At 40.9% G+C, this 27,747-nt stretch overlaps 1 protein-coding gene across 1 annotated transcript in view; it reads left to right on the forward strand.

Annotated features, from left to right (window-relative positions):
* The window catches only part of atp10a (ATPase phospholipid transporting 10A), a 33,358-nt gene extending 14,999 nt beyond the window's left edge, over positions 1–18,359 (forward strand). Inside the window, exons 10-21 of the mRNA XM_051377242.1 lie at positions 1,543–2,101; positions 6,163–6,266; positions 6,696–6,822; positions 6,948–7,132; positions 8,086–8,446; positions 11,865–11,941; positions 13,144–13,269; positions 13,472–13,672; positions 14,601–14,681; positions 14,805–14,909; positions 16,863–17,050; positions 17,232–18,359. Coding sequence (XP_051233202.1) covers positions 1,543–2,101; positions 6,163–6,266; positions 6,696–6,822; positions 6,948–7,132; positions 8,086–8,446; positions 11,865–11,941; positions 13,144–13,269; positions 13,472–13,672; positions 14,601–14,681; positions 14,805–14,909; positions 16,863–17,050; positions 17,232–17,871 — 2,754 coding nt within the window. The 3' untranslated portion in view covers positions 17,872–18,359. The remainder of the gene's footprint in view (positions 1–1,542; positions 2,102–6,162; positions 6,267–6,695; positions 6,823–6,947; positions 7,133–8,085; positions 8,447–11,864; positions 11,942–13,143; positions 13,270–13,471; positions 13,673–14,600; positions 14,682–14,804; positions 14,910–16,862; positions 17,051–17,231) is intronic.
* Positions 18,360–27,747: the final 9,388 nt, after the last annotated feature.

Raw genomic sequence — 27,747 nt, forward strand, 5'->3', positions numbered from 1 at the left:
CCCAACAAAATGTTGCAAGTTAAATCGGAAGGGTCACAAGATTACTAACACTGTGTGGTGGTTGTGGACGTTTGTTTTCTTGTAAATTTCCTGATAATTTAATGTGTTTGATGAAATATTATTCAAACAAATTAAGGAAAATAATCTTTTGTTGAACTGGTCACAGCTGATAAACATATAGACACAAGTAGACATTACTTTGTTTTAAGTTGTCACAAAACTACAGTGCTGGGAACCTCCTCCCAAGCCACCCAAAAAGGAGTGGTATTATAAGGAGCATCAATAGAGGATCCAACAGAGACTAAATCCACTGATATCTTTCCAAAGCTCTAACACGAGGGTGCCTCTAATGTTGCATGTTTTTTGTTTTGCTTTTTTTGAACAACATGGGAGTAGTTTCCATCTTTTCACACAAAGAATTAAATTTGTTGCATGTTCTTTTGGCTACTTTTCCTAAGAAAACACAGTCTTAAAAGCACAAAAACGTGTGTCCGTGCACGTACATTTGACCGTTTTTCTGCCTCTATCTTTGATGTGCTCGGTCCAGTCGCAGTTGTGTATCCGTGTTTTGTTTTGTTTTTGTGTGAGCACGGGTGTGGTTGTCCTGTTGAGAGGTGATATCCTCTCCTTGCCTCACACTGTGTGCACCAGTCAGAGGCACAAACCAGTTAAGATTAAGCTTTACAAAGTGACACATTATTTATGTACTCTGTGTTTCTGTTTGGAGGTTATCTGATAAGATAGAAGGAAATGTAAATCTGCACAGAAGCACTGGCTTTGATACAGTCTCCTTTTTTTCGTATTTTTATAGTTTGTGCTTTCTTTGCCTTTTGGCCCAATGTAATTGTTCACATTTTATTATGATGCCCTTGCGTCTAACCCGGCACCTGAATGATTTATATCTATGTATGTGAGAACTCCTGCTGCCAGGAGTCCTCAGCGTGAGTCACACTCTGTGCTATTGTACTGCACCACCTTGGGATAAAGCATTGGCCAAAGGATAATAGCCAGGAGGTGCATTTTCATCAGTCAACTCTTCCATATCAATAGAGTTGGACCTGGGTCCTCAAAAGCACCTTAAGGCTCAAATTTTCACAGAAACCCAACTCACAGATCTCTAAAAGGACCAGTGTGTAGGATTTAATGGCATCTAGTGGAGAAGTTGCAGATTGATGAAAATGAGAATGGGCTGTGAAGTGTGTAGGAGAAACTATGGTGGCCTTGAAACTCGTGAAAAAATGTGAGAGCCACTTTCTACAGCCAGTGTTTGCTTTGTCCGTTCTGGGCTACTGTAGAAACATGGCGATAGATAAAAACAGTTCATTCTAAGGTAACAAAAACACAACGATTACTATATTCAGGTGATTATACACTAATGAAAACATACCTATGAATATTATATTCCATTTCTGCCAATAGATCCTCCTAAAAGTTACACACTGGACCTTTAAGGCTGAACATTAGACTTCATAATAATGATGTTTGTAGTTAAATTATTTTTGCTTCTTGTTGCTGCTTAACTCAGGTTTCCTTGTCCTCCAGGTCCGGGTGAGGTTTGAGCTGAAGTCCCCTGTTAAGACCATTGAGGATTTCATTAAACGCTTCACCCCTAGCCGACTGACCTCAGGCTCCAACAACAGCAGCTCCTCCAGCCTCATCACCAACCGCTCCTCCAACAAGGGATGCTCCAGCATGCTGTCTTCCCCCTCTGCAGAGAGCACGCTCACCAAATTGGACGAGGAGCAGCCTCCCAGGGACCTGGAGCACAACTTTGGCCCTGTCCTGCCGTGCTACGACGGGAAGGCTTGGAACCTGGAGGAGGGCGAACTGCGCTATGAGGCAGAGTCGCCGGACGAGGCTGCGCTAGTCTACGCTGCCAGGGCCTACAAGTGCTCCCTCGTCGGACGCCTCCCTGACCAGGTGACCATGGAACTGCCACACCTGGGGAAGCTGAACTTTGAGCTGCTGCACACTCTGGGCTTTGACTCCACCAGGAAACGCATGTCCGTGGTGGTTAGGCACCCTCTGACGGATCAGATCACTGTCTACACTAAGGGAGCAGACTCTGTCATCATGGATCTGATCAAACCCCCTGACACAGGTAGGAAAAGCCATTTTCAGATTGTTGTTGCCGGTGCTGTATCATGTCTGCAGACTTCTCCACCAGAATTGATAAATTGTGGCTGTGAATCCGGGATTGGCGACAAATCATTTGATGTTATCTTCACATGGCACATGAGCTCACTGCACATGACAGAAATTTAAGAATATTTTCACTCTGGTTTATCCCAAGTGATGGCTTGTTTTCAGTTGTAGCTGCTTCTGGTTTTGAAAAATGGTAATAATACTTTGCACTGTCTGTGGACTAACATGCCTGCACAGGGAGGAGGTCTTTGTTTTTATAGAGCACCCAATGTTTGACCATCCCCCCACCCCAAACCTTCATACTTTCCACTGATGTAAACCTATAAGGTAACCTGTTATGTAAGAACTAGTATTTTTAGAGCAAGTCCCTGCTGCAAACCTCTTGATTGGTGCCTTAAAAAAACACTTCCTTCCTTGTGTATTTTTTCCCCTGTGATCTTGTTCCATACTCTTCAAGTTCTTTAACGTCCTAATGGCAAAGGTGTACCGGGTTGTTAGTATTCCAGGCACACAAAGAGCTACACAGGCACTTTTCACTAATGCTTTGTACACAGTCACCAGACATCTGTCCAGGGGTGCTTGGCAAGGACCGTTTCAGCCCACAGACTGAAGGTTTGACACAACACACAGTTTGTAGTGCTGCAAATAAAGATTATTTTCTTTATTCAGAGGTGTTCTGTTTGCAATGATCTAAAACAGAAACGCAGAAAAACCTCACGTCTCAAAAGCTGACACCAGCAAATGTCTTTTTTCTTGTTTAATCATTTTAACAATTAGTTAATATTTAAATTGTTGTTGTACATTTTATGTTAGTCTACTAATGCGGTAATTTTAGCACCACTTTGAAATCCATTCTGGTGCTTTTACACATGATGTTTAGTTTACTTGTATAGTGGCTTCTGTGAGGGAGCTTTGGGCTTGAGTGGAGACTGAAACCAGTTATAAAGGGGGGGTCTCTGTTTGGTTGTGATTTTGTGATAATATATGTGGATTTTAGTGATTTTCAGTGGGAATTCAAGAGCTGAACTACTATTGAATCCAACTGTAATATTACGGTACAAAATGCCTCCTTTCTTGTCCCGTTTCCTGTCTAAATACATTACTGTCTATGTCACGTTCCTGACATACGAGATTTAACGATTAATAATGCTCCATGACTGTAAATAACAGGAATTTGTCCATGTGGGTCCTGATTTCACAGGATGACAGCTGGCAAAACTGAGTTACTTGTCAACTTGGTGTTTATTGCTCTTGAAGTTAATTTTGACTGATTTTGTTTTTATTTCAATTTGTCTTTCCCAGATTTGCAATACTAAATCACTGGAGCTTCAGTACCCCCTCTAAGATATCTAAATTTGTCTTTTCTTTACACGTTGACCCTGATTTAATAATATCTAGATTTCTTTTTGGGATGTGGTGGGTGTAAAATCCCCATAAACTGGTCGTATATATTCCTCATGTTTATATTTTGATGGGCTGAACCAACCTGTGCAGCCGGCTGCCGTTCAGTAAAAGCGTGCTGTCAGGTCGTGTGGGTAATTCATTTATTTCACATGCCTGGTTAGTGGCTCCCTCCTGTTCATTAGAGCTAGGCAGTTCGTCTCTACAAGGCAGCTCAGCTTCACAGAGAAATGGTTTCCTACTTAATAATCCTCCTGGCCTGAATGAAGACTTGTTAACTGCAACACATCACTGGAGGAAAGCACTCCCATCTTGTTTTGCCATTTTTTCTAGCTGACGTGCAGTCCTATTCTTTGAAGGAATTCTGAATTACAATATGATTTATTGTATTGATTTTCCATTATGAGGACCATGCGAGTCCCTTTGCATTTAGGCTCAGGGCTGTGCTGATTGTTCATCATTTTAATGCCCTTTATAGAGCTGGCACAGTGTGTCATTTTCAGAAGTTTTTCACTTACTTAAAATTCACAGAGTGCTGCTGCTCACTGTAGGAGAGAGACTCCATCGGGACAGTTGTCAAACACGCACACACCCCGGTCCCCTCCTCCACCGTGTGTCTCAGTTCAGCAACTTAATGGCCAACTGGGTGTGTCTTCACACAGACAACTCACTGCTTTGTTTTACCATTGGTGAAACCAGCAGTATGAGTTGGGCCTCCTTATAACACAAACGTTCATAATGGTTCCATTCAGGCTGCGAGGGACTTGTTCGGTGTCAACACTGGACATGGAGGTAGACTGCAAACTCTTGGGGCTTAGAAGTGTGTCATGGCGTAACTCTGGTTTCACTCCTGCTGTTTAATAACAAATTCCACTGTAAAACAGAATATGTGTTTTAATGTTATTTATCCTAATTTCCAATTTTCACTAATGTAAGGTAAAAAAGGGTCGGCCACAAACTGACATATAATGTTCACTCAACTCTGTAGCTCCGCTTAACTCTAAGGGGCTGATCGCACAGACACGCAAGCGGCGCACCATGTGTGCGCTGCGGTTTTCAACAATCAAAATTCACAATTGACTCAGACAGCCAGTCAAATCAAGCAAGATGTAATTTCCTATGCCGGTAAATAGGTCTGCTTGAATCCACTTTAAAATATGATCGCCTGGTAGCAAATGTAGCTCATGTGTCTCTGTGGTCAGCCCAGTAGTTTTTGTTGTCTTTCAGCTCATTATTTTGCTTTTCTGGTCAACAACTGTTTGGTTTTTTGACATGGATTCACACCTTCTGGACGCCATGGGAAAAACATTTTGGTTGTAAATTCCGTGGCGGAGGACGGCAAAAAGTTAAACAATTTAAACTTTCTACAGCAGTGCCGTCTACCATTACCATTGTCAGTATTCTCTGCCAGTCTCACCTTATTTTACCGCCCTGCTCTTGTCCACTCTCATCACATGCTGGATGTGAAATAAGCCATCTCAATTTAAAGGGTTATACTATGTCAATGTTGTGTTTACAGCCGGTTTCTGCTTGTTTCCTTTAAGCATGAGAAAAACATTTACTGCGTGTTTGAAGGTTCTCTGTGGAGTTTTCTTGAACACAAACGCTGTTTAAATTTAGTGTTACTAACATGTATTGTGTGTGTCCTTGAGGTCTAACAAATGTGCTGAATGCATTTCCCTTCTCGTAAAACATTTGCAAAGCTGAAACACACAGTTTTTTAGCATAGTGGGAAACTTTAACATACCGGACGGACACAAATCCTATTTAAGGTGGATTTTCCCATTTTCAGTGGTAGGAAAAATAAACATTGTGCAAAGTTCCACCTGCGTCTGTGGGGCCGGCTGGTCCTAGCAGCTTTCTGTCAAAAAGGAAAAGTCCTGCTGTCCTTGGAATAATTTTTTTTTACAACCAAAGAGAAAAACAAGAGTTCTAGTGACAAAGAAGAAACTGCCATATGACTTCTGTACCGACAACCAAAGAAAATGATCATCCTTTTTGTGTGTTAGGATTCTTCAGATTATTTTTTCAGAGTTTTGTGTTAATTTGTTCTTCTCAGTAAAAATAATTTTTGCATGGCGGTGCATGTGTAGCAGTGACTGCCTGCCAAGCTGTTGTGTTATTAGTCAGATTACTAGGCTGGCGAGTTGGCTGGTACATCTGTGTCAGGAGACTGATAAATCCAATCTGTTTGTACACTGTCCCCCTGCCAGAAAGATGCCCAAGATGCTGCACCAGAGAGACACTTAAGCAAGATTACAAAACACAGATCTTCAATACATCTAAAATTACATGTAATAATCAATCATGTTAAGATCATTTACACAGTTAATTGAAATAGATTAATCATGTTTGTAAGATGAGATAGAAAATCTTGCTATCACATCTTGCTCAGTATAGTCCAGACACAGCTCGATGACTAACATGAAGACTTGGTGAAATATATTGAGGCGCAGCATACATGGTTAATTTAGGTGTGAAGACAGATGGCTTTCATGTGCCTCTTGGAAGAAGCCTTTGGCAATCTGGAACCGATATGCTGAACCACTTATGCACATTCTCTAAAAACAATGATATTTAATCTTCATTCTTCTGTCCTTTACTATTTGTTTTAAGGAAGCTCCAAAGGAAAACGCCAGAAAAAGATAGTCAACCGGACTCAAAACTACCTGAACCTGTATGCTGCAGATGGCCTTCGCACACTGTGCATTGCAAAAAAGGTAACAAGGATCCATAAACCTCTTAAGAAGTGCTTAAGAAGTGCTGAACAAATGCTCTCTCTCATTAAACTGCGTGAGAAGTTGGAGATGATGTGTCTCAGTGGCTTTTCGGCAGGTTGTGTTTGTAGCCCATCACAGATGATCACATAGACTGGCCCTTCTTAAGTGGCATTCTTCGTGACTCAGCTGCAATCTGTGCCACTTTCCCAGACTGTTAATTTATGCTCTCACAAGCCGGGCTCATTATATCCCTGCTTGTGCAAAGCCCATCACCAAAGTGATGTGATAAAACACCTTCTCAAGGTCTCACATTCTCCTGTGGATCCTCCTCTGCCATGTAGGCAAAGGAGCTGCTCCACTGTTAAATTCCCCAAATACTTTAACAGGCAATGGTGTGTATATGTCCATGTGTTTGTGTGTCTGTGTCAGATTATGAGCAAGGAGCAGTATGCCTGCTGGCTGCAGCATCACCTGGAGGCTGAGACGGCCATCCAGGGAAGAGAGGAGCTGCTGTTTGAGTCGGCCCTGCGACTGGAGACAAATCTGCAGCTTCTGGGTAATTGTTTGATTTATTTATTTTAGATCCACACTACACTACACACTATAACTTGGAACATACCTTAATACTCATTTGAATTTGTTTACAATTTTACTTTTGGCTCATGCTTCTTCCACCTACAGGAGCGACGGGCATTGAGGACCGGTTGCAGGACGGAGTGCCTGAAACTATAGCTTCTCTGCGGAAGGCCGGCCTGCAGATATGGGTGCTGACGGGCGACAAACAGGAGACAGCTGTCAATATTGCGTACGCCTGCAAGCTGCTGGACCCTGAGGAAGAGATCCTGACACTGAATGCTGATTCTCAGGTGAGCAGCAGAAGCAACTGTTTCATAAACTTCACTGAAGTTAGCTCCGTGCTAGAGGACGAGTCTTAAAGACTTAGGTGATCCCCTGACCTTTCCTCTAGTGCCAATATTTCCATTTGGTTACTGACTAAATACCTGCATTCAGCACTGTTTAGTGCTAATTAGCTAATGTTAGCATGCTAACACGTTGAATATGCTACAGTTTTTCCCCAGATTGTGTAATATACATATTTTTTGTAGTTCTACATTTTGGGAAATGCACTTATTAGCTTTCTTGCAGCAAGTTAGGTGAGAAGATCAATACCACTCTCTCGCTGTATAGTAAATATGAAGCGACAACAGGCTTAACAAAAGGTCTGGAAACAGAGAGTAACAACAAAGCTAAAAAAATCACCTACCAGCAGCTCTTTAATTTACTGATTAATATGATATATCTTTTTTGTTAATCCATACTGAAACTCAAAAAGTGTACTATGTGGATTATGTACCAGACTACCTCTTGGCCGGGTGCAGTGGCATCCTGGGGTCTTGTCCTTGCAGTGAGCTTGCCAGACTTTTATAGTTCATGTTTTTGTTACCTTTAGACTGAGCCAGTCTCGCTGTTTTTACTCATTTCCAGCTAAGTTAACCGGCTGCTAGCTGCAGCTTCATATTTACTGTGCAGACCTCAGAGTGGTATTGATCATCTCATCTGACGGCAAGAGAGTGTGAATATACGTATTTCCCAAAAAGTCAAACTCTTCCTTTAAGATAATTTTTTTGCTTTTCTTCATTGAAAACACCTTCATTTAAAAAAAAAAATTAAGCTGGACGGTCATTTGAGGACAACAGTGTTTAATTCTGTACTGAAGCATCTGTCTGACAGATGTGAAGCAGGTCAGGCAGTGTGATATTAAACAACTTGGTGACCTGATCCTGAACTGCAGCCCACTCTGTGTCTGTCTCTGAACCAGGAGGCGTGTGCGTTGTTGCTGGAGGAGAGTTTACACTACATCCAGGCCAAATTCCTCTGCAGCTCTACAGACCAAGCCGCCAAGGCCTTCCACAGTAACTTTACAACCTTTGAAATCTATCCCTCTTCATCTCCGTCCTCCTCCTCATCCTCCCACACCCCTCCCTTCATGGTGCACCGGCTGGGCCTGGTAATTGACGGGCGGACTTTGGCCTATGCCCTGGATAAGAGTTTGGAGGATAAGTTTCTGGCTGTCGCGCGGAGCTGTCGTTCAGTGCTCTGCTGCCGCTCCACACCGCTGCAGAAGAGCATGGTGGTCAAACTGGTGCGGAACAAGCTGAAGGTCATGACTCTAGCCATAGGTAAGCAAAAGTTCAAGATCCACTTTCACGCTCATTTGTATTCATATAATACTCCTTTTTTATTTGAGCTCTTGACCCAAATGCTTTAGATGTGCTTTGACTGCCAGTGGAAAAAAGAGCCCAGTGTTCATTAAAGTGATAAAACTATAAGCTGCAGTCTTGAACCTTCAGGCTATCGTCAGGTTGTAAGATCCAGTAGCATCCAGACAGATCAAAACACGCCTGAGCCCCCGCAGACAGCTGCCAACAGGGAAAATATCAACTTAAAAATGCTCAAAGGACTCTCCTTTAACTGCATACTGTCTTAACTAAAGTTTTTAATTTTTGAAATAGTTCATGTTATGAAACTCCTTTCCATTTTAATTTTAAGAAACTTATAAGAAAATTATTCTTTATATCGTTAATGGACAAAACTCAAATTTAGCAGCTGGTGATTGTAGTGAAACTGACCTGACGGCCATCCAGGTAAGATGGAAGCCCTTAACATCAGAAACTTCATCAGTAGTCTCAAAAAGTTGTGACTTCTTTAAGAATCATGCTGCCTCTCCAAAATGCTATTTTTTTTAATCACACCTTCGTCACTGCAACAAACGTGTAAAACAAGCTGCATCCAGTTCTGCTCCCAGATTATTTCCCATGTGTATGAGGAGTAACGGGGATAAGCATCTCAATTTGTTCACATAACCTCTGGCATCATTGGGACTTCAAGAGGCTGAAATAGTGCTCTTTAGTAACACCTAGTGGCAGCCACAACGTTTGGTTTTGTGTATTGGTGGTAATGATAGAGTTGCAAGAGCTGCTCTTTCACGTCCCCCTCCTCAGATTTGTCCTCCTGGTCACAAGGTACATTATGTTCTGGCTCGTCTGGCAGTGTGTCTAAAACATACATCTGAGCAGCTGATCATTTTAATGTGAGACGCTAAAATGTTTTGGCCACCTTAGCAAACTAAATATTTATAATTCAATGAGCTCCTGCAGCACATCACTCATCATCATAACCCTGCAGCAGTTATTAGTCATACACAGACAAACTTAAACAAATTCCCCAAAGTCTTCAATCGTTAAAAAGATCTTTTCCTTTTCAATAATTAGTGACATTTCTTCCTCCATAATGTCCCTGTTATCATAAATATCAATGGGGCAGATTTGCTCTAAATTCGACGCAGTGAAGCTTCTGGAGGTTCCCCTTGCTTTTGTGTCAATATGAGTTAAAACAGTGAAGTGCACACTCATCATCATATACACCTTCTGCACCCTCGCTGTGACCACTGAGTCAAAACAATGTTATTTTAAGGCACCTCAGTAATTACACACTTCGGCTTAATGAAGCTGTAGCATATTGGAGGTGACATGAGGATGTCAGTGTGACTTATGAATGTCTTTTCCCTGTTTTCCATTTATGTGTTCCCGCTGTTCTCAGGAGGATCCTGTTTTTGCCAGCCAAGCACTTTTCTGTCATTGCTATGTTAGCAGTAATGTGGAGGAAACACTGCAGCTCCTCACACTCTTTTATTTTACATCTCTGAGGGGACAGCAGATGATAAGATTAGAGTGCTGATAGATATTAGAGCTTGATCACATTTTCAGACCTCATCTGCTGTTATACAAGAACGGAGCCTCCACCGACTGTAGTCAATATGGAAATTATATTTCACCCCACGTAACATTGCGCTGTCATTTGGTTTCTTTCTGTGGTAGTAATAGTTTAGAGTTGACAAGAAAAAGATACAAGTATGAATATAATAAAGACATGCCATGTACACTGGGCTGAAGAGTTAGTTAGAACCAGGCAATGGTGTTAATGCACTTCTGTAGTGATGAAATAATTAGTCAGTCTATCGATTAGTCGATTATCAGAAAATGCATCACCAACAATTATGATGACCATTTTATTATTTGAGACTCTAGAATGTCCTGATTGTCTGCTTTTCTCTGTTTTATATCACTGTAAATTTAGTCTTTTGTTGGTTACACTGAAGAAATCACCTTACAGTCTGCGAAACTGTGATGAGCAATTTTTACTATTTTCTAACATTTATACAATAGTCAATTAACATAATCGTTACTTTCAGTCCAATATGTAAGTGTTCAGTGTTCAGTAAATAAATAGGACATTATAAAATCAATAATCATATGAATAGAAAGATATATAAATTAACCAATAGGTTCAGAAAAATGTAAGAAGTAATTATAATGCAGTATTTTATTATGAAAGCCACAATCATTATTATGAAGTGTTTTGTTTCAAAAATGTCTTTAAAAGTCCGTTTGATTTCATAATAGCATTTTTCCCAATCAGTTTTCAACCTCGTAACCAGCTGCTACTGAATTAAAGAAGTTAGCTATTACTAGCTTGAGCAAAAACTATTTTAAAGTAACTCTAAATCAACCAGCTACAGGCTGCTGTACACAGCCACAATAACTAACCCCTCTTTTATTTGCCTTAACATGCTACCTAGCTGGGTTGTTGAGCTTGGGGTTATTATTCAGCATTAAAGTGAAGAGCCAGAGTCTGGTTGCAACTTATGAGTGTGATATAAAAAACTTGAAGCCACCGTGCACATACACTGAAAATGGAGTGAAGAAGGAGACATCTGGGTAACTTTTGAAATTAACAACATTTGCATTTTTATAGATTTTTGAAACTTTGATGCGGTAGATGAAATTTTAAGGATTTTAATGTAGAAATTATACTTTTTTGTAGAACATATCAGACACACATTATTGTTCCAAGCAGACTATTTGTATATGTGTCTGGAGGGGATCTTTAAAGTTTATTACTTTTCCATTGGATGAGAATATCTGCAATTAAGGGTTGAATTACTTTTCCGTATTACCAGTATTTTGTAGATACCTTTTCAGTAGAGGGGAGCAGTGGGGATATTGTACTGTAGCTCTATAGAAATGTGACTCCGTATTGAAATCCATCGTGGGCTATTCATATGCCACTCAGCACACTGCTGCAGCACCAGTGTGGTTGGATAGATTTTGTCATATTGGAACAGTATTTGCCAGCTAACAAAAACCAGTAACCTCTGTATGAGAACTCGTCACCACCTACTTCTCTTATTCAGCCGATGCTGCCACTCCAGTCGTGTTTACTATCGTGACAACAAAACCCTCTCTGCCCACCAACACTTCATCTCCCACTCCACCATCTATAGGGACAAAAACACCATCCGCAAAGTGGAGCAACAACAAAAACACTGCTCGTGTAGAGCCAGTGAAGGGCACATGGCGAATAATACGCACACGCATATAACTAATATAACAGCTGAAGACAGCTCTGTTAAAGCTTGATGTTCCTCCCACATACATAACAATGCAGCTCAGTTCTTTTATGTATCTTGAGGCTATGTACCCAGTCTCATATTCTGAAGGACTACTTTCTGTCTTTCTCTCCTTTAATTAATCACAGGTGATGGGGCCAATGATGTCAGCATGATCCAGGTAGCGGACGTGGGCGTGGGCATCTCGGGACAGGAGGGCATGCAGGTAAGGAGAAATGTGGGCGGGGACTGTATGGGAATGGGAGGGACGGAGAGAGAGATGGATGAGGCTGCGTGGTGATTTGAAGGGGATCGTAAAAAAAAAAAATACAGTATGGGAGGTTGAGAGGAGCTATGGGATGGAAGATAAGGGAACAAGGGAAGCACTGACATTCTTTAGCATAGTTAATGGGTTTTCATTACTCTTAAGTGCATGTTTTAGCCCACATTCAATACACATCCTCTAAATAGGATTGCCTGTGTGCTGCTGAGTCAGGAAGCTTGTCCTGTGTCCTGCAGTGAAGCAGTACTCTTTATGGGTGCTTTAGTCTCGACTCCATCCACACCAGCTTCTCTCCCTGCTCTAAGGTCATGGCCACAGCCAAGGCAGTTGGCAATAGCATGGTAAAAAAAAAAAAAAAAAAAAAGCTGCATTGACCCTCCCCCTCATTCTCTTTTCACTTCAGCAGCCTGTTCCGGAAAGGTGATCTTGCATTGCAATGATGGAGATTCCCAATTAACTTCCAGGGAAGGCTTTGGAGGCGCACTGCTGTGTAGCACATCTGTTAAAGTCTCAGTATCCTGTCCTTAACCGGGCCGCTAGATTAATCATCGTTAATCAAATTTGCTCTTAATGAGACAGCGGTCAGTCCTCGAGATTCCATAGCGCGCTGACACACACATTTCTGCGCTCAGTTCCAGCACACACTGCATTAGGATTAACACACCTCTCTGCTATCAGGAGCGCACTCCCTATGCAGTCGTTACGAGCACGTTATTAGAGCGCAGCAGAAACTTAAATTGCTGCACAACGAGGCATCTGCTGTTATTTTTCTTGTTGACAAATAACGTTGGCAGTTGAGATATGTCATAAAGGGTGCCGTTTAAAATGTAAGTTATAAACCTAGCGTGACTACAGGGAGGGTTTTGTTATAGACGTTGATGGATGAGACTGACAGCTTCCTGCTGCTGTAACGATGAATCCCAAAAGGTGGACAACTCGTTTAAGGGTTATTGCTTTGGAAAGATCATGCCCACTAAAGATTCATTAAAAAAGAGGCAGGCGAGTGTAGTGGGGGGAAGCTATTTCCCTTAGTTATTCCCTAATAACTGCACTAGTCACCTGTGTGTGAGTGTGTGTTGGCGTGAGGGACAGAGAAAGCACAGGATGGAGGGGACTGAATGTTGGGTCCTTCTGGTGTTTTGCAGGCGGTGATGGCGAGTGACTTTGCTCTCCCACGTTTCCGGTATCTCCAGAAGCTCCTGCTGGTCCACGGACACTGGTGTTACTCCCGGCTGGCTAACATGATTCTCTATTTCTTCTACAAGAATGCTGTAAGCCATTGTTAATTGTGTAAATACCTATCTTACATCTGTGCAAGCATGCGTGTGAAATTGAACATTTTTACAGGCAGCATATATGTAACTTTTATCAGTTGACTAACAAGAGGGTGATTTCCCCAGACTGGCGTGAGTTCTTGCTTTTCTGTCCTGCCTCCTCGTGGGAGTTCATCCCTGTTGTCTTTTGTTCCCACAGATGTTTGTAGCACTCATCTTCTGGTATCAGTTCTACTGTGGGTTCTCAGGTTCAGCCATGATTGACCAGTGGTATCTTATCTTCTTCAACCTGATGTTTTCCGCCTTCCCACAACTCATCACTGGCACTCTGGACAAAGACGTGTCAGCAGAGACTCTCCAACAACTACCTCAGCTCTATGTGAACGGCCAGAACTCCGAGGTCCAGTCTACTTGTGTATTGGTCGCCTCTTCTTTTGGCGTGAAAAGATCTGTGTTTAAAGAAGTTAGTAGTGAAAAGGAAGACGTGTTTTTCCTTAGCTGATGGAGTTTATCCAGTATCTACTTTACTTTGTATAGTAAAACAGACGATTTTATTAAAGTGGTTATCATTATTATTATCATAGCTTTCCCCATGATATTTCTGTTGGGGGCTGTTATGTCCATAAATAGTTGACAGTGTTGTTAATGTTACGATACAGTGTAACATTTTAGTTTCACATAGATAGGGTAGAGGGGTGTTTTTAGCTAAGGCACACTGACTCAGCCACATACAAACCAACCATATGTACAGTATCTAAATCAAATTCAGCAAAAACAAAATGTATTTAACTTTTGTAGTCTTAGATAGAGTAGATCGTGTTTGACTGTTTTCTTTTTCGTTTGACAACAAATTCAAAAACTCAACTTACTAGCTTTCCTTCAGTGCTTTCAACCACATCTTGTGGTCTTCATCAATCAAATAGAGAACCTGTAACATAGCAGACCTACTCTGACTTTACCCCAGCAGGGATCTAGTTTGAGGATGTCCCGCTGTCCCAATAATTGATCAGGGAAGATAAACAAATACATTTTGGGACCTTATGGGATTGTTACAATAAAAAAAATATGTTTGTGAATTGAATGAATATGTTATATAACAAATGTTTAAATTTATAATTTGGTCAAAATAATTTTACTGTAGAAAAACGGATATTATTATTTGTTATTATAATTGGAACCATCAGCATTTACTTCAGGATAGTTGAAATTGTTGACCTCAGATATGTTATTAATCATTAGTGGTATGATCTCAACCTCTGCTCAGTCACTGATTATTATTATTATTATGATTAGGCGTATGCCCATAAATCTCTGGTTTTATCTTGCAGGAATATAAGCCATATATGTTCTGGATGAACATGATTGATGCCTTCTACCAAAGTCTGGTCTGCTTCTTCATTCCTTACTTTGTGAGTCTGGTTTTAATTTCCATCAACTCGTCTTCACTCAGAAATTCCTTGTTGCTCTTACTTACTCATCATTTCCGCTTGTTTCGCCCTGTCTCCTCCCGTTTTTCTTCTTCCTCTCCCCAGGCCTATGCTGACTCTGACGTGGACCTGTTTACATGGGGAACTCCCTTTACCACCCTCGCTTTATTCACCATTCTGGTGCACTTGGGCATTGAGACCAAAACCTGGGTAAGGAACCTAATTTTAGAGTCATTGATGGCAATACTCGAAGATTTCTTCACTTTGAGATGCCTTCTTTCTCTCAGTGTTGCTTTTTCTCAATCAGATCAGCATATTGGATTTCTGAGAGTGCTGGTGTGAAGGCTGACAGGCACATGGATATTTAACTCCAGCTGATTAGATTGAACCAGAAAGCTCTGCAGCATCAGAGCCTATATATCAGCTTGACAGCGTCTCTGCCTCTGTCTGTCCAGGCCCTCTGCAAACTGGCTCCACCACATCACAGCACACCGCTACAGAGCTCCAAAATACCTGTTTATCCCCCCTCCACCACATTCCCTCCCTCCTGCTTTAGTTTTATTCTCAGGTACCCACGTGCTGTTCTCGTAAAACGGCCCGGCAGTCTTGGTCATGAGCCATTTTAAATTTATGACCCTGCATTGAATCAGAGTCTTTTCCATTATGCTGAGGTTGTAAATTTAGCCTGACAAGTTTTGTACATGAAAAATGTCCTTTTCACTAACTACCTTCCTGGACATGATGGCCCCCTCGTGCAGAGAAGTATTCACAGTGAGCAGCATCGACCGAAAGTAAACATTTCCAAATGCTCAGCTGGCAGGTACTTCATTCTCCGGCTGCTCGGGAACATAATGCATGCATGATTGGTAAACGGCTGTGAAAGTCAATTAAAGGTATTTGAGGTGACAGCAGGCAGCGTTCTTTCTCTTCCCCCATACAGTAGCTGTGAGGCAGTAATTAATTATGTGCTTGTGTGTGTGTGTGTGTGTGTCAGGAGGGACAACCAGCTAACCATTGTATGGAATTCACTCTGTCAGATGTCTATCAGCTCCAGAGGGCCTCTGGGTGACATGAGTGCTGTTTTTCCTTAGTGAAGACCCCATAGAGAATTATTACCTGACTCTGCAGTCTCTCAGCTCTGTGGAGCTTTTTAGAGTCTTTCAACTCATTGTTTTGGTTGTTCCTGTTTTTGTTCACTCTCAGCACGTCATAGCATCATTTCAGTCGCACTAGGTAGTTGTTTTCAGCAAAAACACATTGATAAATCTAGTGTATAGTACCCGCCCAGCACCAAACTGCAAATCCAAAATAAAATCTGTGTTGGTGTACATTTTAACATTAACAGACATTTGTCTTTGCATGATATCAGAAAACCCCAATTAGGGTCGCCAAAGCTTCTGGGGGGCCGGGAGACCTTGATTTTAAGGGCTGTAAGAAAAAAATAAGAAATTTCTTTTTTTTTTCAAATATACAGTAGGCCTATATCTCATTTTGCATTTCCTTCAGTTTTTGTTATTTTATAGGTTATTATTCAGTATATACATTTATAAAAATCTTACAGAATGAGGGCGCATGAAGACTTGAACACAAGCTATAGTCACAGAGCCTTCACTCTCTGCTAAACAGCCTCGTCCTGCATTAGAAAAGTCCACAGTATAATAACCAAAGAGCTAATAGACCAATGGCCACGCATCAGGGAGAAGAAAACACAGAATAGTCAAAGAAGTTAAGTAGGTGCAATTGTTTAAAATAAGTTTAAAATAATATATATATTATATCTTTTTATATTAAAAGGAAAATACAATTCTCTTTAAAATAAATGGTCATCAGTGATGTCCGCCTTTATTTAATTGCAAGAATGCTTTTTGCAAATGTTGTTTTTATTGAAAAATCATCCATTGTCGCCTGGCTTTGACGAGGGGGCGGAGAATTTGCATCAGCTGTGTGTTTGGCCATCAAGTGGTATTTCAGACTGGACGTGCTTCGATGATAGCTCAGTTCACAACAACAAAACACACAGATCACTTTGGTCTTAAAATGGGTTTGCGTTAACGCCGTTAATAACGTGTTTAACTGACAGCACTAATATATATATATATATATATATTTATTTCTTTCATCAAATAGTTTTCAAATAGTTTTCCTTGTCTTTTTCCCCTGCAGACCTGGATGAACTGGCTGTCTATCGCCTTCAGTATAGCCTTATTCTTCACAGTGGCTCTGTGCTACAATGCCTCCTGTCCTACCTGCTACTCTCCCTCTAACCCCTACTGGACCATGCAGAGGCTGCTGCAGGACCCCCTCTTCTACCTGCTCTGTGTCATCACGCCTGTAGCAGCCCTTCTGCCCAGGTACACTGTGCTTGATTTGTGTTTGACTGACTACACAAGCCCGTTTCTCAAATATTTATGACCCCGTTCCATGAATTTTATCTGAACCAGATGCCTTTCATGTTTATCCCAAGAGCCTGGCATTCATCTTTGGAGTAGTGCTGATGTGTGTCTTTAAGTCTGGCTCTGTTTTACTTTCCAGATATTTCTACAGGGCGTGTCAAGGCACGCTTTTTCCCAGCCCAGTCCAAGTTGGAAGACAGTTGGATAAACTCCCTGCTGAAACCTGCAGGAACATCCTCAGCCTCAGCAGGGTCAAGGTGGGGTCACCGCTCAGCCCCAAGCCTCCCTTCCTGTCCCTCGCTAAGCCTTCCCCTAAAGGTTGCAATATAAAAGACCAGAGGAGCTTCCCCAGCTCCAGGGCATCGCAGGAGCCCGTTTTACAAATGGACGAACGGGGCCGGAGAAGCCCGCTGGGGCCCAGAGACAGTGAGAAGGGCCTCTCAGATCTCTGCACACTAGTTCCTACAGAAATAGACACTCTTCCTTACACCAAAGACGCCCCTCCGCTCTCGGGGGAGCCGTGGCCTCCTTCCACCAAAGACTCTGAGTGTCTGGACAAGACTTTAGAGGTGTCGGATGTGAGTCTGTCCAGCTGGATCACCTCCACGCCTGTGCTCGCACAGACAGACAGCGTCCAGCTCAACCTGCCCCCTGATGGAGACTCCCAGTGTGCCAAATACACGAGGAATTCAGAGGAAAGACTCAAGCCTGACCACACCATTCATCCAGCACAGAGGACAGAGCAGGCGGTAGAACAGCTTCTGCACACCACCTTGTGATGTCTTACAGTCTTAAGTGTGTCACTCACTTAAACACTAAAAACAATTTGCACGATAGTTTTTTAAAATCTAATTTAATTGTATTTTTCAAGGAGATTCTTTTATAAAAGCTACAAATAGGTACTTTATATTTTGGATGTTTAAAGCTAAAGATATTTTTGAGGTTTAGGAGATTGAAGAACTGGAATATCTTCTGGTGTTTTTGTAATCCTGGGAAATGTTTATATCACAACGATGCATCTCAACACATGATCAGGTTTTAATCTAGGGAAGAGCAGAGTAGAGACATTCCACTGCTGGCTTATTTGGGAAAATTCTCGCTCTCTCTCTGAAATGGTACTCTGTTCATTAGTTCAGCTTTGCCTGTAAATGCATTAAGACCTGGATCACAGTGGCCTTGAATCAGTGTTTATATACCTGAGAAGAGAAGTTTTATATGTTTTAATCCCTGCAGAAACCTGTTTCTCTGCAGAAATGTATCTTTAAATCAGCAAATAGTGGCATTGGCTCAGTGCACATTTCAGTCTCGTTGCTGGATTTGCAGACTTTCTTTTTGTTACATTTTAAAGACTGAAAAGCGTGTTTATAGCTGTTCTGTCGTACAGTACATTCCAGTGAATAATTATAGAAGCTGTTGGCTTTAAATATAATTATGCATTATCTCCAAGAAGTCTTAATTTCAGTCTTTATACAGGAAGAATCTACCAGAAATGATGCTCTGTGTGTGTGTGTGTGTGTGTGTGTGTGTGTGTGTGTGTGTGTGTGTGTGTGTGTGTGTGTGTGTGTGTGTGTGTGTGTGTGTGTGTGTGTGTGTGTGTGTGTGTGTGTGTGTGTGTGTGTGTGTGTGTGTGTGTGTGTGTGTGCCATTGACTCATTGGATCTGTTTAAGAGTGCCAGCCAGATTCACATTAAAAGAATAGTTTGACATTTAAAAAAAAAAATTGCTTTCTTACCAAGACTTGCATTAGATTGATATCACTTACATGTGTGTCTGTTAAATGTGAAGCTGCAGCCAGTTAGCGTAGCTTAGCATAAAGACTGGAAACAGGGGGAAAGAGCTAGCCTTGCTCTGTCCACCTACCAGAACCTCTACAGCCCATTAATTGAGATTTTACATCTTGTTTGTTTAATCCGTACACACACTTGAGTAAGGTTGCCAAGCAACCAGTGGAAACTGCATGAGGTCACTGCTCCCGACCAAGAAGTAGTCCAGAATATAACTTCTTTAAAACCACCCAATGTTTCAGTTTTTGTATGGATAAAAAACCCAACAAGATATTGCCTGTTAGTGAGCCAGTGTGTGAATGCCTTTGGACAGCTAGGCTAGCTGTTTCTCTCTGCTTCTAGTCTTTATGCTAAGCTAACTGTTGTCTGGCTTTAGCTTCACATAAACTTCAGAGTGATATCAACCTTCCTACCAGCAGACTACTATAAAGCTCACTGTTTAAGATTTTATATCTTGTTTGTTTAATTCTGGTAAAAACTGGACTCTTGTCACTGTGAGGTTGCAAGGAACCCAGTGAAAACTGGTAATTGGGGAATTTTAGAAGTGCTGACAGGCAGATTTACCTTTGGACAGAGGCTAAGCTAGGTTAACTGTCTCCGATCTGTAGCTTCATATTTAGCATACAGACATGAGTGTCCTCTAACTCTCATTAGGAAAGCAAATGAGCATATTTCCCAAGATATCAAACTGTTCTTTAAGCACTGTACAGTAGGTTGACAACAAGCTACCATCACATTTCATAATCAGGTTTACTTGAAGGTCCTTAAACAGTTTATTTCTTTATTATAAAGAGTTTATCTCAACCCAGTCTAATTAGTTCTGCTGGTGCTCAGCTGTAAACCAGAAGCTCAAAGGTGAAAGGAGCTCTTTCCCAAATGCAAAAGATGTGGCTTTAAGATTTAAATTTGCACTTTGAAAGCATTATTTTAGAATTGCCATTGAGTATTGTTGCTGGTGGCTTCACATACAGTATGAAAAGGATGGAAAGTTTTATTTCCTTTCACACTTTTGAAGGGAGTCGTGATGTACTTTCTCATCATGCACAAACTAACTAGTAAAAGTATAGAAAATTGGAAAGATGCTTGTTCAGTGCACCTTTTAATATTTTATGATTGTTGTATCTCTTGTGACATTGCAGTACATTTTTGGAAAGTGTATCATTTACCAAAGATCATATATATTTCTGTATTTTCCAAGCAATAGTATGTGCCTTAACACTGGATAAGAAATTACAAATCTAAGAGTTTGCTTACGATGCTGAATCTGTATTTGTTTGAAGAGGAGCAGTTTGTGTTGGTGTAGATGATATTTATGAGGCTACATGCTATGTGGCTTCTCTCCTCCTGTCTGTTTTTGCACACGGTGCCTTTTGCTGGCATGTTGTTCACATTCTGACGCTGCAGTCTGTCCACTTTGTTTTATAGGTTCTGTCTGTTCTGTGCTTTTGGCGTCGCACTTTATGTGCCAGAATGAAGCTCGAGCGTATTCACTGCTGAATTCCAACACAGCCACTTACACAGATCCTTCACAGGAACGTTCACTCTCATCACCGCACACGGCCTTGAACACATCTGAGTTCAGTTTTTCATTCAGGTTTTGGTTACAAGGTAGGGCTACTGTAAGTTTCATGTTTTACGCTCTCTATGTGACACTAATGGGGGGGGGGGGTCATCTTGGTTCTATTACCTACGTAATAGAACCAAGATGACAGCTGTTGGTCGAGCTTTTCTAAAGAAATGGGTTGTAGCAAGTTGGAAACACTGAAGAGCTCCAGCCCACAACAGCAGCAAACACCTTCACCAACCTGGAAAAACTTTATTTTAAGTATAGTGCAAGTTATTTTTTTACTAATGACTTGCACCGTGGCTTCTTGTGAACAAAATTAAAATGATAATACTAAAATATTTAGACTTTGCTACCTGTTCTCTGTTCAGAAAAATGTACTCTTTGCTTAATAAAATGTCTCAGTACACTCATTTGTATGTTGTCTTTGCATTGACTCTTCAAGCACTACACCTCAGTTAGTTCATAAAAACTGGGTTATAATATATTTAAAGGACTGAAGGATCTGTAATACAGTAATATTTACATTTAATATGATATGGTGAATCTGGGGATTTTAATTTTGACCTTTGACTTACAGTAAGGAAAGCACAGGTGTTGCTGATTTCCCAGCATTCTGTGACGAGTAATTATAAATCCCTCTGCTTTTCTTGTCAATTCAGGCCCTGTTAGCATTCAAACTCTAGGATTGGCCAGGTGCCCATGCTTGGCAGATGATGTTCAGACAGCTTATTTAAAAAAAAAAAAAAAAGCTTTATAAATAGAATAAAAGGCACCAAATTAAAGGAAGAAAGTAGTGGTGGGATGAAAGTGTTACGCAAATAACTTGTATATCTGTTGACTGGGGTTCAACTTGACTCATAATTTTTGTTTCTTTTTAAATAATCTTCAATTTTCAGTCGCAGTTTGGTGAAGTTTAGGCAACAAAAGTACTTGGTTATGTTTAGGAACATATTATGGTTTGGTTCAAATAGACGCTTTCTCAATGTTAAAGCTGTTGTAGGAAACTTATAAAAATAACTTAATATTACTAACTAACTATAATATTTGCTGAAATGTTTACTGTCCTTTAAGTAATCCATGAGAAAGATAACCTGAAAAAATCAGGTTCCTCTGCCTCATCCTACTGCTCCTAATGACATTTGACAAGACTGACAAGAATCCACTGGGCTTGAACGAAAACAACCAATCAGAGCCGAGAAAGATATAAAGATGCTTTGGTTTGAAGGCTTGAAGATGGTTGATTGTTCTAAAAAATAAACGTTATAAAGAGTTCAGTCTAGACCTGCTCTATTTGAAAAGTGTCCTGAGATAACTTCTGTTATGAATTGGCGCTATACAAATAAAATTGAATTGAATTGAATTCTGTCTCATCCCCTGAGTCCTATAGTATTGGTATTTGATGGGAATGAGACTCAACAATCAACTATCTTTCCCTGCAAAATATTTAACTTTTAAAAGAAGAAATAACACAATTTTCCTTTCACTAATGATTAGCTGAATTCATAACACACCCTTGTTCAGTTCAGTGCATCCTGGCTACAGCCTGCATACCGTCTGATATAACCACTAGCTAATGCTCACTAACTTTAAATGCAGTGTAGCTGATAATAAATTCACTGAATTTATGATTTGTATCCACCTGATGAACATAACATTACCATTCATTAAGTTGCAATGTTGCAATCGCAACCATTAATGCAAATTCAACCAGTCCCTGTGAATTCTGCGCTACCAATGACTTGTTTTCTGCCAATTTGACCAATCATTACAGTTTCCTGCGCAAAACATTGAGCCATATGTCACCAACTCACTTCTTTGTTTCTCAAGATGCAGAGCATGCAGACTCCAAATTCTGAATGAATTATACAAAAAAGACCTTTGTTTGGTAACCAACAACTCATGATGGAAATATCTGGCTCTTTAGATGCTAAGTGCTCCACTTTGTTCAGCAGGTAAATACTAACTTTGTCGTTTGGCACCAGGTAGCGTACAGTGGGTGTCACTGAAAACAGATGCGTACTGCGGCTATAAACTGATGAAGGCAGTGAGTGCAGTGCAGGAATGGTACAGTATAGGTCATGTAATACATTATGTTATCCTCCTTTTTGCTTTATTTATTTTCTAATTACTGCTGTCTTAAATGTGTTTGACCCTCTGAACTTAAACATAATGGTTGTAAGCCTGTGCATTATGGACTCTAATGGGCTTTCCCACTAGAATAAAAGGGAGAGACACCTTCGAATTAGTTTCAATGTCAGTATTACACTTCTGTGTAGCCCGGTGGGTAGATCATGACAATAACGGTGCCTGGGTTAGGGGTTTCATTCCCTCAGGATCCACCACACATGCTAAAAATGTAACTTCTCATGATGCTGAAAGGCGTCAGGTACAAACAAACACCAGTTTGCAACTGCATAGCTTGATCCTTCACCTCCCTTAGACCATTTGGTTTTCAAAGAAGCTCTGGCTCCAGTTTCTGAAGGAGCTAATGGTCTTCAGCTCAGTGATATACAGCAAATCTGCATAAATTCAGCTCTCAGTCTGCTCACACATCTGTACAAAGGTGTGATATAAGAGCCCTTCAGAAGATGGATGATCTTTGGCGTGGTGTTGCAGCGGTTTGTATTTGCCTGGTGTGCGTAACATCTGCGATGGCTTTCCAGAGAGGGGAGTGTTATTAATGTTTCTTTTAAGGCACAATGAGGGAAAAGGGACGGACAAGGCTCTGCTGATGCTGCAGCGGGACGGCCAAATTACTGACCGCTGCTGCACTGTGCAAGAGCAGGTTCCTGGTCGGAACACAGAGATAATGATGACTCCTCTCCCCTCGCAGTGCTGCTCTCTCCATCTCTTTCAAAGCCCAAGTGTAAACCAGCCGGATTGATCAGCTGTTTTTTCTGCATACTGCGTGTGTAAAGTGTGGAACTTTGTGCCATTGTGCAGAGCTTTACTCTGTTTTTTTGTGTGATTTATCTGCTCTCAGTGGCATTAAATAAGCAGCACATGCAATAAAATGGATTTTTGTCACTGGAGTCACATATTGTGTTGTGGGAATTCATGTAAAAGATTGATAATATAATTAAACTCTCTCTCTTCCTCCTCCTCCTCTCTGGCTCCTCTCTGGAAATGAAGGATTCCTTACACTCTCCTCTAGTCTTCTTTCATTTTCTTTAATGACTTTTTTGATTACCTGCAGTCTACACACAGACAGGAGACTAATTCTGCTGAACCTAATGGAGTTTGATTTGCATTTTATCATAGAAGAGCTTCATTGATTCTGGTCATTAAAGTCGCCGTGACCCGCTTCATGACCCATTGTTTTAACAAGCTTAAATCAGGACATTTTCAATTTCCTAAGCTGCCTCGTATATAATCTGGTCCAATGAAGCCGTCAGAGAGCTGGATTATTGGAATAGTTTATGTTTTAAAAAGCCTTGCAGCCTCTGCTCTCCACTCTTCGGTGTGGGGTTCTGCTGAGAAGACTTGAGGACTTGTTCATTTACACCAGTGGAGATATGCACTGCATCACTTTTGATTCCAAATAACAAATGAAGGCTTTTTGCAAGCCAGGGCCATCTGTCTTCCAGTTGGTGGAGGCATTGTAAGGCTCCATTCTGCACGATCACGTAGGAGTGGCTTAGTGAAATTATTATCGCTCTTTTTCAGTCTAACTTCACACTGACACAGGAATCCATCCAACACAAACAGCAGAGACACACACAGACGAATAACACAAAGATAGACGAACACCTACGGGTAATTTATAGTCTCCAGTTCACCTGTAGGAGGGAACTGGAGATTATTATTATTCTTAGAAATATGATCATTTAACATCTGGATGAAAAGAAGTGTTTCACTGTCCTTTCTAGATGAAAGTTTCAGGTCTCTTTAACCTCTAACCACAGCCAGCATTACTGATAGGTGTGGTCTGAATTGTGCTCTGTTGGACCTGTAACCACACCCAGAGGTGATGTCACAGTGTCCTACAGTACACCTGTACATCACTGCAGCCTGGTGAGAGGTTAAACCACTAGAGGTCAGCAAAAACAAGGTTTTCAGGGGGTGCCTAACATTGTGATGTTTAGAAGGTGTAATACTTGCCACGTTCACCATCTTAGTTTGGCACGTTAGCATGCTAACATTGGCTAATTAGCACTAAGTATAAGGGAGATGTCCTGCAGAAAAGGGCCACAGGTTGGAATCAAAACCCAGGCCGCTGCGGTAAGGGCTTAGTACATGGGGTGCAGGCACCATTTGGTCACATTTCTAAATAATAAATGTAATATTAATATTAATAATTATATATAATTAATTTATTAATTGAATTAGCTTTTCCTGATGCAAAGATGTTAGAAACAATCATGCTGAGTTTATTCCAAATTGTATCCAGTGCACACTGTTTAACTGCATCTTGAAATTTTATGCTGGTGCACCAATGCAAGTCTTATCCATACTAAACACAAAGTGAATCTTAAACTGATGTGCACCAAAGTGAGACGTCTCGTCACTTCGTGGTGCTACATGAAAAGTCAGCGGATCACCAAACTTGGTAGGATTCATCCTCTGGGGATCATGAATGTCTGTATAAGATGTTAAGATATTTTACCAGATGAGTTAAAAACTGGATGAAAAGTAATGAGATCGTCCAAGACTCCTTAAGGTTCAACTGGGCACCATGGATATCTGAACAAAATGTAATAGTTTTTAAGATATTTCACTAAACACTTAAAGTGGTGGCACTAGAGGATCACCAAAGTCAACTGTATTGATCATCTGAGGACAGCCAGTAGTTATTATATATTTCAGTCTGGACCATTGATCTTCATTGCCATCACTAGACCCACACAGTGAGGATGGCTAAAAACAGACAAACTCAACATAGACAAAGAGGAGGAACATGTTTTTTATGTGAGGCATAAACTAAGACATAAGCAAATTCCTTGTTTTTGCCCCATAAACATTTCATTTTGCCCTTTACCCGCTTGTTGTGATGATGTGAACATTGACACTCTGCTGAGGTGTTGAAAATCCCCTGAGCTGATGAGCTTGGATTATGAGCCAGAGGTGAGAGTGCTGATCAGAGATGTTCATGTATCCTGATCACACAGGACATAAACTCTGTCTTGATTGCCTGAGTGAGACCCTGTCTCTGCTCGCTGTATGGCACACTTCCAGGAATCACTTAAGAACTGTGATAAAATAATCCTACCCTCCACACCACGGACGTGTCCTACACGCAACCTTCAGTGTCCTCTCCTGAACCCTGCACCACCCTGCAGTCACATTCCTAAACTGCCATTGGTACGGTCGAGGTTAATTGATATGTTCCAGGAAGAGAGACATGCCATGATGCACAATATCTATTATCCTCAAAAGTCTGAGGCATCACATGTTTCATTGCCTATTTTGTGGTAAGTTTTATAGTAAGGCTAATTCTGTTAAAGGACCAGTGTGTTGGATTTGGGACTAGTGGCATCTAGTGGTGTAGTTGCAGATTACAACTGATTTGTCTGTTCTGGGCTACTGTAGAAACATGCCAGTTCAACATGGTGGACTCCATGGAAGGCAACCCACCGGCATCTGTAGATAACAAGAGCTCCTTCTAAGGTAACAAAAACACAACCTAGTTAGTAGTTACCTACTACTACAATTTTGGGCCATAAAAGAAAAGAAATGTTTCTCATTGTTTTTCCACTGTAATTGTAAATAAACCCTCTTTGATGAACTGTATACCCTTTTTCTTTTACCCTGACCACTGTGAAGGTATACCCATGCAATGCATTTGCCAGACAGGCACCACCACACACTTGACCTTTGTGTAATGCAAAAGGACGGGCATTGCTCAGAGCTCACACAGCAACAGTCTGAGGAAGAATCACCACGTCCACACCGAAAGGACCGGTGTGCAGGTTTTTACTGCCATCTAGCTGGTTAGATGCAGATTATGGATTGCAACCAACGAAATATTGCTTGTGTCTATATTTGACAACATAGGAATGAGAACAGGCTGTTAAGTGTCTCTGAGAAAGTACGGTGGCCGTCAGTGTTTGTTTTGTCCACTCTGGGCTACTGTAGAAACATGGCGGCCTCCATAGAAGGTGACCTGCTCATTCCAAGGTAACGAAAACATTATGATTACTATATTGAGCTGATTATACATTAATGGAAACATACCTAGCCTATATTCTATTTCTGCCAATGTTACACAGTAGACCTTTAAGTAAATGAATGACACTGACAAGCTCCACCAACAAAACCTTGTAAAATGTTTTTACTACTGCGTTGTTTGCACTTTCCCATGAATAGTGGTCTGATTTATGTTTGACCTGTGAACACGTGGGCACTTAATAAACTCAATAAACTCAACTGAGTTGAGTTTTCTTGCTGGCTGTCACTTATTTGTAGTATATTAGAGTACTTTGGTGTGTTTGTTTATATGTATGTCTCTCTGTGTGACGGACAGATCCCGTCAATATCATACTGTCACACATCTGTGCAAGATGCAGTCACGAATCTTCACACTTGTGTATTTGAGATCAAAATGAAGGCAGTTTGAAGATGGGTGTGGTCCAAGCAAGGGCTCCAAAAGCTTTGGTTTTTACTTGTGATGTACTGGATAGTGTTTGCTGTTTAGGAATGAATAAATCAAATAAAACAATGAAAGGTTGAACTGGTTACAACAGTAGACGTAATATAACCTGTGACGAGATGCCACAAGTACAAAGGTCTGAGAACCCCTGTGCTGTGTGAAGGTAATTACTTTAACTTTACAATGTGTCTGTTTTTATCAACAGTATTATGTGAAACACATCATCTAAAATATAAAAAACAAGAAATCACCTTGTGAGGAAACCGTCCATGAGCAGTGAGCACGATGCTCTGTGTGCTTACAGCGACTCCCAGTGTGCATGTGGGTTACTGCAGACTGTACTACAGTAGTGTCAAATCTATACACTCAGACAAAAGGATGGTAATTAATGCTGAGCAAGACATCCTTTCAACAACATGACACATTTATTTGGAATCTCCCTCATACAATCATATATATATATATTTTAATGAAAAGCAGCTTCATACCTTTAGGAACATGCTCTCAATTAAGGTGGTAATGTACTCAGTTATTTTAAGAATATGAATAGATTTGCATTTCTCTCTCAGTTATCCTTTATATTTACCTGTGTTTACTGCTCAGTGTGTCACAGAGGACTGATAGGTAAAGAAACCAAATGTCACATTAAGTGTAAAACTCTATATCAGGCTTGGACGCTGACAGAATAACAAACATCAGCACCACAAGAGCAATG

The sequence above is a fragment of the Dicentrarchus labrax genome, unplaced genomic scaffold (assembly GCF_905237075.1).
Source record: "Dicentrarchus labrax unplaced genomic scaffold, dlabrax2021, whole genome shotgun sequence".
Taxonomy (NCBI): domain Eukaryota; kingdom Metazoa; phylum Chordata; class Actinopteri; family Moronidae; genus Dicentrarchus; species Dicentrarchus labrax.